Raw genomic sequence first — 12868 nt, 5'->3', positions numbered from 1 at the left:
ACTTATCTGAAGACGATCTTAAACTGCAGATCATCCCGGCGGAGAATAAGATAATGGCGATATATCTACGCGTGGTGATTCATTCATTCATCAATTCACTCTTTCATTCGGACAACGTACCCGCTACAAGTACGTCATTGTGTAAGTCTAGATCTACCCCTTTATCTGCAATACCGCAGTAACATGTGACATGCGGATAGTACAACATGTGAGACATATAATACACAACGATTTACAAAATACGGTAGACAACTCTCGTGTTAGTGGTGAAGTTTAGTTTGCACGAGTAATGAAAAGTGAGTTAGTGGAGTGAAGTTGCAAGTGTATTATACACATATAATTGCGATGAAGTCTAATATGCCTGAATGTGATAGATTTGCAGAATGCGATTCAGATGTTTCACTTTCGATATCCGGTCATGACCCGGGCTTAACGGCACTCTTATCTCTCTTTAAGAAGGCGAAAAGCAGACAAATAAAAAAAAAAAAAAATTAGACACAGTAACTCGAGGCCGATTCTTTGATATTAGTTAATTAATAACTCGTCGATCACTTCGATGTACGCGATTAATCGTTCGATGTGTCTCGCAATCAGTCAAGGCTACACCTAGTAAATTATTCAATGTACCATATCCCACTCTGACCTCGGGAGTAAAATTCATAATTCATAAACGAGGGGCTGCGCGGAAAAAAGGGGACCGAACACTGGATTGCAGACAATTTACAAATTCCGGCTCAAATTTCTTCAAGAAGTGAAAAATAATACAATATAGCTATTTTTCATTCAAGAATTGTTACTATGTGAAGTGTCTTTCATTCCATCCCCTAGATTTGAATGCATCAATTCCGACTCCAAGTTTATTTTTATTATAGCAGCACCAGCAGCGATCGTATTACAAATTACTCGATAGTTTTAGATGTTGAATATTAATTGCATAACCGGATTTAAGCCGAGTAAATTACCGAGAATTTTAGAGAGGAAGAAGCGAGGAAAAAAAAAGACTAAAATAAAATTAAAGAAAAAAAAAAAAAACTACGGTCAGCCGATATTCAACTATATAGGTACGCGAATTTTTGCACTAGCATAAAAGTGTCTGTAAAGATGACTCGCGCTTATATACGAAAAGCCGCACGTAACCTGCGCCTGTTTCTAATTCGTGCAAATCCTACCGTTATCCTAGACTCCCGGTTTATCGCATGTATATATATGTACAGGTATATGTGTATAAATATACGTTAACTTGTTACTCGTTCGCATCCCACCGGTTCGAACTGATCTGAGCGTGGTGAAAACGACCGCTCGTTACATGTGAATAAGGCGAATCCTCGCCGGTCGTAAAATGGCGACAATTAGGATGTGAAAATTATTCGGCTATTCGCGGTATTCGTATTACTATATTTATTTACAACACAACAAGTGTTTGAAAAATAAAAAGAAAAGTATTGTAATAAAAACTTGAGTGTGCGATAATTGCACGGCGTGAATGAACTCACCATGCAGGATAACCAAGTCGAAGGATTCGCTAACGACTCTCCGATTCCTCCCAGTTTCCTGTGCAACGGGGGCAAAGAAGAAGTGGACGTGAAGTTGGCCGAGCTGTTGCAGGTTTAAAAAATCCAAAAAGATCCTTAAGATCGGTGCAAATCTCGAACGAATCACAATAATTTTTACTGCACTCGCGTATACAAGTTTCAATAATTGCGTCGATGTTATTATTACCGGGATAATCGTCAGCGGCTTGCGAATCTTATCATAATCCGTGGTAGATAATTGGACGAAACTGATAACGAGAATGGACGCAAACTGGGAAGAAAAATACCGACGACAGCGACGGTGGTAAGTCGGTGAGTAATTTTCTCCTTTGGAACGATGATAAACCGGAAGAGATAAAGGAAGAAAATACAACGAAAATTAAGCGTACACATGAACCAAAACTGGGAACCGACTCCGTAACGGCGCACGCCGAGTTCAGCGGCCGACTGAAAGTATGCAGCCGAGCAACGCCGGTTCGTTGCTGCTGCCGCTGATTCGCGTTGCTGTTGCTGCTGCTGCCGCTGCCGCTGCTGCTGCTGCTGCCGCTGATCGCTGTTGCTGCTGTACCAGCCAACTAGCGCTGCTAAACAAAGCGGCTGCGCGCGCACCTGCCGCCAATTGCAGCGCGCGCTTCGGCCGCCTTCGGCCGACTTCGGCCTTCTCCGGCCTTACCCGCCGGCGTTCGGTGTCGCGCTGGTTGCCTGCATGCGTACCTGCAGGCGCTTTTTCGTTGCGTCCCACCGAGACGCGCCAAACGACGCTAATTATACGCTGTGTGCGGGTGGCCTGCTTTATAGACTGTTACCACCGCTGGACAACGGCCTCAACTTCGAACAGTTCATCCGCGCGGCCTCTGTTGAGAAGATCACTAAACAAAGGCCTTTGACGTCGGATCTCTTCGATTACAGATGCGAGGAGTAAGCCGGCGTTTCGCAGACAACGGCTCGGGATAATTATACGCTAATAATCGTTTTGTTGAAATTGTTTATTATTTAGTAGATTTTGATACAGGGGTTCGTTTGTCTGTCGGATAGATATCGGAATTCTACATTCCAACCTGTCGCCTAGATAACTCGCTTTCCAGTCGTGCGGCAAATAGGTCTTTGAAATATCTTATAAAGAAGTAAATGAATATATTGTATTTCAATTGAAAAATTTAATAAAACACGACACACGAATCTGCGTCTTCGTAATTAGACAACGTTCTACTATTTTCGTGTCAGATGTGATTATTATGATTATTACAAGATACTATCATTTTTGGTACATGATTATCTGTGAAACATAGATGAGTGCAAGTACTACAATTCTATCGTTCGTTTGGACAGAGAGATTTCGGTGATTCAAAAAATTAAGGAAAAAAAAATATACCTAGAAGAAAATAAACCGCATGCTTAGATTTCGAAATCATTGATGCTTATTGACGGTGGATTGAAAGAGGTGATGAGCTCTGAGCGACCCAGAAGGTTTTGAACTCTTTGACCACGGTCAACTTGAAGACGACGTCTCCGACGAGATCCGGAGGTGCTATCCACCTTACAGAAACTTCAGACTTATTTTCCGCGTTTTTGTGAGTGACAGCGTTCTGAAAGTGAATAATTATTGATATTGTAGTAGGCTTTTTCTCGTTATAAATCATATTTAAACGACTGCTTTCACATCTCAGTGTGATTTTCAAAGACTTAGCGAGATGCTCAGCGATAAAAAGAACCGGAAACCATCAAAAATTGAGGTTTTTCCAAGTCTAGTTTTTTACATCGATTCGGTACGAAATTCAAAAATTACGATATCGTTTTTACCGCTTTTGACAGTTTGTAGCTCAGGACTGAAATAAACTTGACAGTTCATACGAAACTCAAAATATGGCTGAAGCCGTAATATTTGATTTGACTAATTATCGCAATTTTCGGCAGTTTTTGTTCTCCAAATGAGTGACACGCGTGTTTGGACCTTTTGATTGCTCAAAACTCGAGTGAAAAAATATGAAGACCGTTTCTTTTGCAAAAACTATACAACGACTATGAATTAGTTTCGATTTTGAAATATCGCAGAACGACCGTCGAATCATTCTTTCAAATCATTGCTATTTTCGTTATTAGCTCATAAATCTTATTTCATGTTTTCGGTGCATGAATTCCTCTAAGAAATCCACAACCGTGTAATTACACTCACTCTTTCTCCCTTCAGGCAATCGATCGTTTGAACGTTGATATCAGCAGGATCTACGTCAAAAGTTCCGACGATTTTGTCGCCAAGACGTGCCTGGAGCAATATTCCTTTGAACTCTTCCTTGTCGCGGCCCTTGATGGTGACCTTTTCAATTAGATAAAAAAAAACCAGAGTGTCAAGCGGTTGTATTCGTAATCATTTTTCGATCGTAAGATCGCTAATCGGCGATCGATACTTATAACAATCACCGACCAGTCGCCGGATTTCCGATCAAGCTGGAGCAAAATGGAAAAGAAAAAAAGAAAAAAAGAAAATCAAGCATCGCGAACGCAATTACCGTGATTGGCTCTCCTCCCAGAATCGAATTTTTGCTCAGCAAAATGTCGTAAGGCGACGGCGTGGTCTGAGGATCAACTGAATGACCCGGCGTCATGCTTTCGCAGACGCTTGCCGGCGCTCCAACGCTGTGAGCATAAGTCACGGCGACGATGCTTCCAAGGAAAATCAGGAATCGGAACATCCTGAAAATTGACAATGAGATTATAATGACGATGAATTTTTTACAGAAAATTTTATACTCACTTCAGAATGTAGAATTAATTACATTTGCCAATTACAATAAAATATTCAACTCGATCGCGTTTTAGACGATTCATTACAACATAAATAGTGTTTCATTTAACGACGCAAAAAATCCGATCGATCGTTATCTGCTTTTTTCTTTCTTTTTTGCCTTCGGATTGGCAGAATCGAACATAATAAATACTTTTTTCGCTATACGTGATACGGTGTAAAAAAAAAAAAAACATTAATAGACTTAATCAGTTCATCTATCACTGACAAATTTCACTTCATAATCAAATTTGATACCAACGGTTCTTATTTATTATTCTCTCTGCAATTAACGGTCATTTTTCAAATCGCAAAGCGATGTAAACTATAAATAAGAAAGAAGAACATTCACACACCACGATCTTTTGTTTTTTAATCATAATCATTTATTTCAATAATAACCATTTGTTATTTTATAAATATTACGCAATTTTGTGTACTTACTTGGAAATTGAACGGTGAGTTGTGACGCCGCAGGGATGATCAGTCGGCTTCTTATATACCGACGATTTCCCCTTCCTTAAACCGTCGCCACTCTTTTTCCTCCTTTGAATTCCGTGAAATTGTTCAATACATGAGCACAACACGTCGGTACGAAAGATACTCGTTACAAAAAAAAATTCAAGGAGGTCGCATTGATGTTACTATGTGAAACAGCTTGCATGGATTCGGGATTCCCCGGGATAATCACTCGCGTATCACCTTTATGATCGGAAAATAAACGGAGCAAAACAAATCCATTCAGACCAAACCAGTCGGTTATCGCATCGTTATCCATTTTTACACGTTCTGCTGATCGTTTCTTTTTCTCACTTTATTAATAACAATGTGACGTTTGGCCGGTTTCGAAACGATCTATTTTTTGCATTCCGCGCACTTTTTCAGTTTCACTGTGTAACGATATTACATGCGAGTCACATAGAATATAAAGTAATTCGTATGTACGCGCCTTAAGCACATACAACGTTTCAAAATAAAGGGCAAACGCTTAACTCTAGGTGTCACGTCGGTCAAGATCACCTATCCGGTGAAATAAGTGTAACTCTCTCTCTCTGCGAGCCGGGGTCGAAGCGAACGGTCGATATAAAGTCTAGTCCTGTCATATTCACATTCTTATAATTTCGTTAACATTTGGGAAAACAAAACAAGTAAAAAAAAAAAAAAAAAAAAAAAGGGGAAACAAAAAAAAAAAAAAATTAAGACGACGATTCATACCAGAAGTGTAACCCAACGCAATCCGAATCTTTCGGAGCCTGTGAGCCTAAAGAACAAATCCAAATATCTGATCGACGAACGACCACGCAGTATAATCGGTGAAGACCGATTCTATAAAAGGAATATCAAAGAACTTCAACATCCATGATCATCTACGGAGCCGTTAGGCCACCTCTCTTCATCAGAGATATTCCGAGCTAAGTCATCTTTTCATTACTGATTTGTAGGTGGATTGTGCCACAAATCTGTAATAGCCTTCTTAAGTCAGTATTTTATATCTTCGTCTGTTAACTTTATTGTAATCTCACCATAATTTAGAGTCCTTTGTCAGTAGATTCATTCTTTCACTAGAATCATTTTTAAATTTGAAGCATAAAGGAAAAGAGAGCCAGTCTTTCGTTAATGTGGTACAAAAATTTTACCAGAATAATTATATACAAAACGTCGGTAATCGCATTGAGTAATTTTAACGTGTGAATGAAAGAGTGAATGAGATTTTCTATGATTGCCTGTTCTTTTAAAAGGTTATACCAAAACTCAATAAATCTGTGTTCTACATTGTTTCCTCCTGATTTAATGTATTTTGTTTATTGAATATATCTAGATTTCTAATATAACATAAAATCAAAACGTATCGGTTGAACCTCAAAAAAAAAAACCGTTACAAAATGGCGCCCGAACATAAAGTTTAGACATAAAGAAAGTAAACATAGGATTAAATTTGAAACTTCGTCGTTGAATGTTTGTATGATTGACCTTAGGTAGTAATTGTAAGAAACATATATTACGCGATAAATAGAAATATAAGAATTTCAAAAGTACATGGCACCAACGATTAAAAGAACACCTGTTAAAACTAGGTCAAGGATCACAAATAAACCAAGGAGGTCAGAACCTGACATATCAAAAGCAGGCAATAGTCAAATACGAAATAATACAGGCGAGATGGAGGGAGAACTGGAGCGTTTGAAGGAGGAAATGGCGAGTTTCGCGGGTTTACGAAATACGATTGAACAGCTACAGGCACAACAAGCAACTAACGCACAGCTGGCAAACGAAGTCGCATTGTTGAAGCTCCAGAACGAACAACAAAGACAGGCTCTTCAACAGATACAGAATCCAGTTCAACAACCAGTTACCAATAACGATCAAATATCGGTGAGTGAGTTAATAGTAAGTTTGCAACGAAGTCACATTGATGCCAAAGCTCCCGAGTTTACAGATGAAGAAGTTATAAATCCTATTGAATATTTGGAAAATTTGGAAAATTATTTCAGGTTAAAATGTGTGAAGGAAGAGTGTAAATTGTCGATAGTCGAAAGTAAATTATCAGGTAGAGCAAAAATATGGTGGGAAGCGAGTAAAGAAACTATCAACACGTATAATGATTTTAAAGAAGCCTTTAAAAATAAATTTTATTCCATTCCAATCCAAGTTAAAGTCAAAACAAAGTGGAGTTCAAGACGGTATAATCAACAGGATGGTTCACTTCAAACATATTTTTTTAAACAGCTTAAGGAAGCAAAATACCTATTACCGAAACTAGACCAGTTCGAAATAAACTATACCATTATCCAACAATTACCATATAAAATTCGTGATACTCTAGCAACTGTGAATATGGCGGATACAAAAATAATAGAACAAGCTTTATCGCAATTAGATGTAAATTATGAAGAAAGAAACAATAATAAACACAAATATCAAAATCAAAGTAACAACAATCAAGTGAATAATGTAAACAACATGCAAATTCAACATAAACAACAGCAACAGATAAATAATACAAGTAGGCAACAAAATTATCCAAATGCTGCAAACAACTTTTATCAAAATCCTCAATTTGGTACAAACTTATCACCATGGCAATATCAACCGCAAGTTCAAGCATCAACAAGCAACCAAATGAATTTACCAAACGTCAATTATCCACCACCTTATTTCTCAGGAACCAATAATCAGATACAGTCATTACAAACTCAAATGCAAACTAACACCAATAATTTACAAACCAGTCCAAATAGAAATTTAAACTAATAAACAGCTCGATGTGTATAAGTCCGACATCGAGTTGGGATTATGCAAATTTAGTTGAGGACTTAATGCACGAAATTGGTGATGCTGAAGAAAAAATTGAAAGAGTAAAACAAAACTTATCGAATGGTCCAAATGTAGTAATAAATGTGTTAAATTATCGAATGGTAGCTTTATTTGATTCAGGAAGCCAAGTAACATGTATGTCTGAAAAAGTATATAAATCTCTCAAAGGTAATCATAGTTTAAATGAACTACCAGTTACAAATGTAGTAGTTTTACCAGCAATTGGGAAAAAGCCCACAGCGGTTAAGCGACAAATTTTGGTTGATGTTCATATGGGATCGCAGAAAATCACAACAGCTTTTTTAATTATACCGCATCTGTCTAGTAGTGTGATTTTTGGTAACGATTGGCTTGATATTAATAAAGTAGTTTTAGATTACGGTCAGAAAACAATTAGTATTAAAGGTAAAGTAATAGCTCCACCACTTTTCTCATACGACCGGGAACCTGCGGAAAGGTTGAGCTCATTTGCACAAAACGCGAAAATATATATCAAAATTTTAAGAACTGAAGATTCAGAAAAAGAATATGAAAAAATAGGCAAAGAAATATTTAAAAAGAATTCAAAGAAAGAGAATAATAATGAAGAAAATAAAAATGATGATGAAGATATAAAAACAGTTTTTGAAAATATCACAACTAAAGATCCTGAATGTGATAATGATGATAAAATGTCAGAAACACATGAAAATGTGATGCAAATTGACAATGAATCTGATTGTGTAGAGGAGAATAAAATTGATGAAGAAACAGAAATAAATTTAAAATATATCTTTGTAGAAAATGATGAAATTGATAAAAATATTTTAGTAGATAAGGAAAATATATGTGTAGCAATAAGTGAATTTGATAAAATTGCATCGGTAGATCAAAGAGATAATCCGAGAAATAATGAATTAGAAAATCTAAATTTGATGTGTGTAAAAAATAATATAAAATGTAATGAATCTGTATTTCAAAATGTAAACGAACATGAACAAAATAACGCAGAAACAATAGAATCACAAGACCATAATTTTTACAAAAAGAATTTAGTTTGCCAGAAAACAGTAGAATCGGAAGATCACAATTTTTTTAAAGATAAATTGGATGAAAATATCGAATCAATTTTAATAGAACAAATTCAAGTAACAAGATCTCAAACAAATGATCAAAACTTTTTCGAATCTGTCCGGTCGATCGCGAATAATCTTATGGGTACAAGTGAAGAGCAAAAAGCTGAGCTGGAAAAATTGCTAATTAAATATGAAAAACTATTTTCAGAGAAAGCCGGATGTACAAACATTTATGAACACTCTATCAAATTACTAAAAGACAAGCCAATCGTTAAAAAATCATACCCGGTACCATTTAAACTTAGAGAAGCAGTAGATGCAGAGATAAAGAAAATGCTTCAAGCAGGAATTATAGAAAGATCAAATAGTCAATACTGCAATCCATTGCGAATAGTACAAAAGAGGGAGAATGGAGTGAGGTTATGTTTAGATGCCAGATATATAAATGACATAATTGAGTCTGATAACGAATGTCCACCACCAATAAATGAATTATTAAGAAAATATCATGGTGTAAAATACATGACATCTACTGATCTAACACATGGATATTGGCAAATCCCGCTAGAGAGAAATTCACGTCAATATACAGCTTTTTTACACGGTGGCACTTTATACCACTTTTGCAGAATTCCATTTGGTCTCAAGACGGCAGGAAGTGGATTCATACGTGCCCTAAATATGGCATTAGGTAATGAATTTACCTCCTTTCTGACTTGTTATATAGATGATCTTTTAATAACCTCAACTGATTTTGATTCTCATATGAAACACCTAAGCCTAATATTTGATCGTTTAATGAAACACAATTTTACACTTCGTCTAAATAAGTCACTTTTTTGTAAGAAGTCAATCGCATTTCTCGGATACGTTATAACACCTGAGGGAGTTAGTCCCAACCCAGACAAAATCAAGGTGATTAGAGAATTTCCAGTACCAACAAGTAAATTGATTTTACAACGATTTTTAGGAGCGTGTAACTTTTACCGGCAGTTTAGCATAAAATATTCGAACTATGTCACGCCCTTGAGAGATTTATTAACAGACAATACACCGTTTAGATGGACAGAGAAACATACGAAAGCATTTAAAAAGATAAAGGAAAGTTTTATAAACTGTGTAACCCTTAATCACTATTTACCTGGCGTCATATGTAGAGTACAAACAGACGCAAGCGATCTTGGAATAAGTGCGATTTTGTACCAAATTGATGAGGAAGATAACCATAAAATTATTTCACTTATAAGTAAATGTTTGTCGAAAGCAGAATTAAATTACACAACTACGGAAAAGGAATTACTGGCAATAATGTATGCATTAGATAAATTTAGAATTTGGTTAATTGGAAGTCCATTTGAAATAATAACAGATCATAAAGCATTAACTTTTATAAATACAGCACCGTTTTTAAGTCCACGATTATCACGATGGGTTGTAATCTTACAACAGTACACATTCACAGTCAAGCATTGCAAAGGAAAAGATAATGTGGTGGCAGATTTTTTCAGCCGAAATATCAACGGGAAACAAAGTACAAACGAACGTAACAAGTTACTAATAGCAAAAATAAACCAACTGCTAGTAGATAATGTAGAACTCGAACTAAACAAAATCGCATCTCAAACTATTAAAATGAATCCAACGTTGATAAGAAACCTGAAAAATTTAAAACAATTGCAAATAAAAGATGAGGAATTGAAAAATATCATAAATAAATGCAATACAGATTCATCTGATGGTTGTTACAAAGTACATGAAGACTTGTTGTTTTATAAAAGTAAATTCGATCAAAATTGGCGAGTAGTAATCCCACAAAGTATAGTAGATTTACTCGTAATTTCTGTACATGAAAAAATAGGTCATATGGGTGTATATAAAACATACCAATATATTAACAGATATTATTACTGGCGAAAAATGAGAGAAGGTATCAAAAAACGTATTCAAGCATGTGACACATGTCAAAGAACAAAGGCATTATCCTACAGCATGCAAGGAAAGTACAAGCAGGTAACAGCTGATCACCCGAACGAATTGACTACAATTGACTTCTATGGCCCTCTGCCGAGATCTATTGGGGGAGTCCAATATTTGTTAGTTGCAATAGATGCATTTTCAAAACTAGTTACGTTATACCCCATAAAACGAGCTACTACAACAATAGCATTAAATAAAATAATCAACGAGTACTTTAAAAACGTAGGAAAACCAAAAAGATTGCTATCCGACAATGGAACTCAATTCACAGCTGCTAGATGGAAAGTCGAATTAGAAAAACAAGGAGTAGAAGTTTGCTATTCATCAATTAGACACCCACAATCCAATCCTACTGAACGAGTGATGAGAGAACTGGGGAGATTTTTCCGTACCTTCTGCAATGATAAGCATACTAGATGGGCAAAATATGTCAAAGAAATCGAAAAATTATTAAATTTAACAACACACCATAGCACCGGTTTTATTCCATACGAACTTCATTTTAATAAAACAGCGCATGATGAATTAACAAAAATTGTAAAATTCCCAGACAGAATTGAAAATAGTTACGATATTAAAATATTGTTAGCCAAAGAAAACTTGAAGAAAAATTTTGAATATAGAAGCCGGAATCAAAAATCAATTTCAACTGTAATTTTAAATGAAGGAGATCTAGTTTTACTACGTGTACCATATCCATCCTCCGCTATCGATAAATTAACACACAAATTCTTCCATTTGTTTAAAGGTCCGTACAAAATAAACAAAAAAGTTAATGAAAATGCATATAATTTAATAGATACAAAAAATAAAAACAAAAACTTGGGAACTTTCAATCGTGTGAGTTTACGCAAATATTATCAGCCCACAAATCCAAGTGCTAAATAACAGATAATTTTTTGTAATGAAAATTCACGAAAAACTCGTCATGAATCCTTCAAATGTTCTAATAAATCCAACATGCATAGATTATAGAATTTTTTTAGATGTAAGTCCAGTTAAACAAAATGTTTGCTAAAAGAAAATGTGATTAGATTTTAAAATGATAATTTTAATGATGAATGATGAAGGATGAATGGATTGAATGATTGATAAGTAAGAAGTAATTTAAAGAGAGGTTTTTAGATTTTACTGCAAATATAGGATAACGAGTAATTTTCGATATTTTCGTTCTCACAACAATCTCGAAAATGGGGGGGGTGATGTAACGATATTACATGCGAGTCACATAGAATATAAAGTAATTCGTATGTACGCGCCTTAAGCACATACAACGTTTCAAAATAAAGGGCAAACGCTTAACTCTAGGTGTCACGTCGGTCAAGATCACCTATCCGGTGAAATAAGTGTAACTCTCTCTCTCTGCGAGCCGGGGTCGAAGCGAACGGTCGATATAAAGTCTAGTCCTGTCATATTCACATTCTTATAATTTCGTTAACATTTGGGAAAACAAAACAAGTAAAAAAAAAAAAAAAAAAAAAAAGGGGAAACAAAAAAAAAAAAAAATTAAGACGACGATTCATACCAGAAGTGTAACCCAACGCAATCCGAATCTTTCGGAGCCTGTGAGCCTAAAGAACAAATCCAAATATCTGATCGACGAACGACCACGCAGTATAATCGGTGAAGACCGATTCTATAAAAGGAATATCAAAGAACTTCAACATCCATGATCATCTACGGAGCCGTTAGGCCACCTCTCTTCATCAGAGATATTCCGAGCTAAGTCATCTTTTCATTACTGATTTGTAGGTGGATTGTGCCACAAATCTGTAATAGCCTTCTTAAGTCAGTATTTTATATCTTCGTCTGTTAACTTTATTGTAATCTCACCATAATTTAGAGTCCTTTGTCAGTAGATTCATTCTTTCACTAGAATCATTTTTAAATTTGAAGCATAAAGGAAAAGAGAGCCAGTCTTTCGTTAATGTGGTACAAAAATTTTACCAGAATAATTATATACAAAACGTCGGTAATCGCATTGAGTAATTTTAACGTGTGAATGAAAGAGTGAATGAGATTTTCTATGATTGCCTGTTCTTTTAAAAGGTTATACCAAAACTCAATAAATCTGTGTTCTACATTGTTTCCTCCTGATTTAATGTATTTTGTTTATTGAATATATCTAGATTTCTAATATAACATAAAATCAAAACGTATCGGTTGAACCTCAAAAAAAAAAACCGTTACAACTGGTTGTTGAATAA

General features: G+C 35.6%; 2 protein-coding genes across 2 annotated transcripts in view; both read right to left on the bottom strand.

Annotated features, from left to right (window-relative positions):
* The window catches only part of LOC124301596 (uncharacterized), a 120163-nt gene extending 118172 nt beyond the window's left edge, over positions 1–1991 (bottom strand). Inside the window, exon 1 of the mRNA XM_046756857.1 lies at positions 1494–1991. The gene's annotated coding sequence lies outside the window, so the exon portion shown is untranslated. The remainder of the gene's footprint in view (positions 1–1493) is intronic.
* Positions 1992–2507: 516 nt separating this feature from the next.
* On the bottom strand, positions 2508–4253 carry LOC124300507 (putative defense protein 3). Its single transcript, XM_046754696.1, has 3 exons — positions 4040–4253; positions 3706–3846; positions 2508–3118 (listed from the first exon to the last, which is right to left on the bottom strand). The coding sequence occupies exons 1-3, from the start codon at positions 4220–4222 to the stop codon at positions 2951–2953; spliced, it is 492 nt and encodes a 163-aa protein (XP_046610652.1). The 5' UTR covers positions 4223–4253; the 3' UTR covers positions 2508–2950.
* Between the last annotated feature and the right edge of the window lie 8615 nt (positions 4254–12868).

This window comes from Neodiprion virginianus, chromosome 3, assembly GCF_021901495.1.
Source record: "Neodiprion virginianus isolate iyNeoVirg1 chromosome 3, iyNeoVirg1.1, whole genome shotgun sequence".
NCBI classification, from domain to species: domain Eukaryota; kingdom Metazoa; phylum Arthropoda; class Insecta; order Hymenoptera; family Diprionidae; genus Neodiprion; species Neodiprion virginianus.
This window is presented reverse-complemented; position numbering and strand designations above follow the sequence as displayed.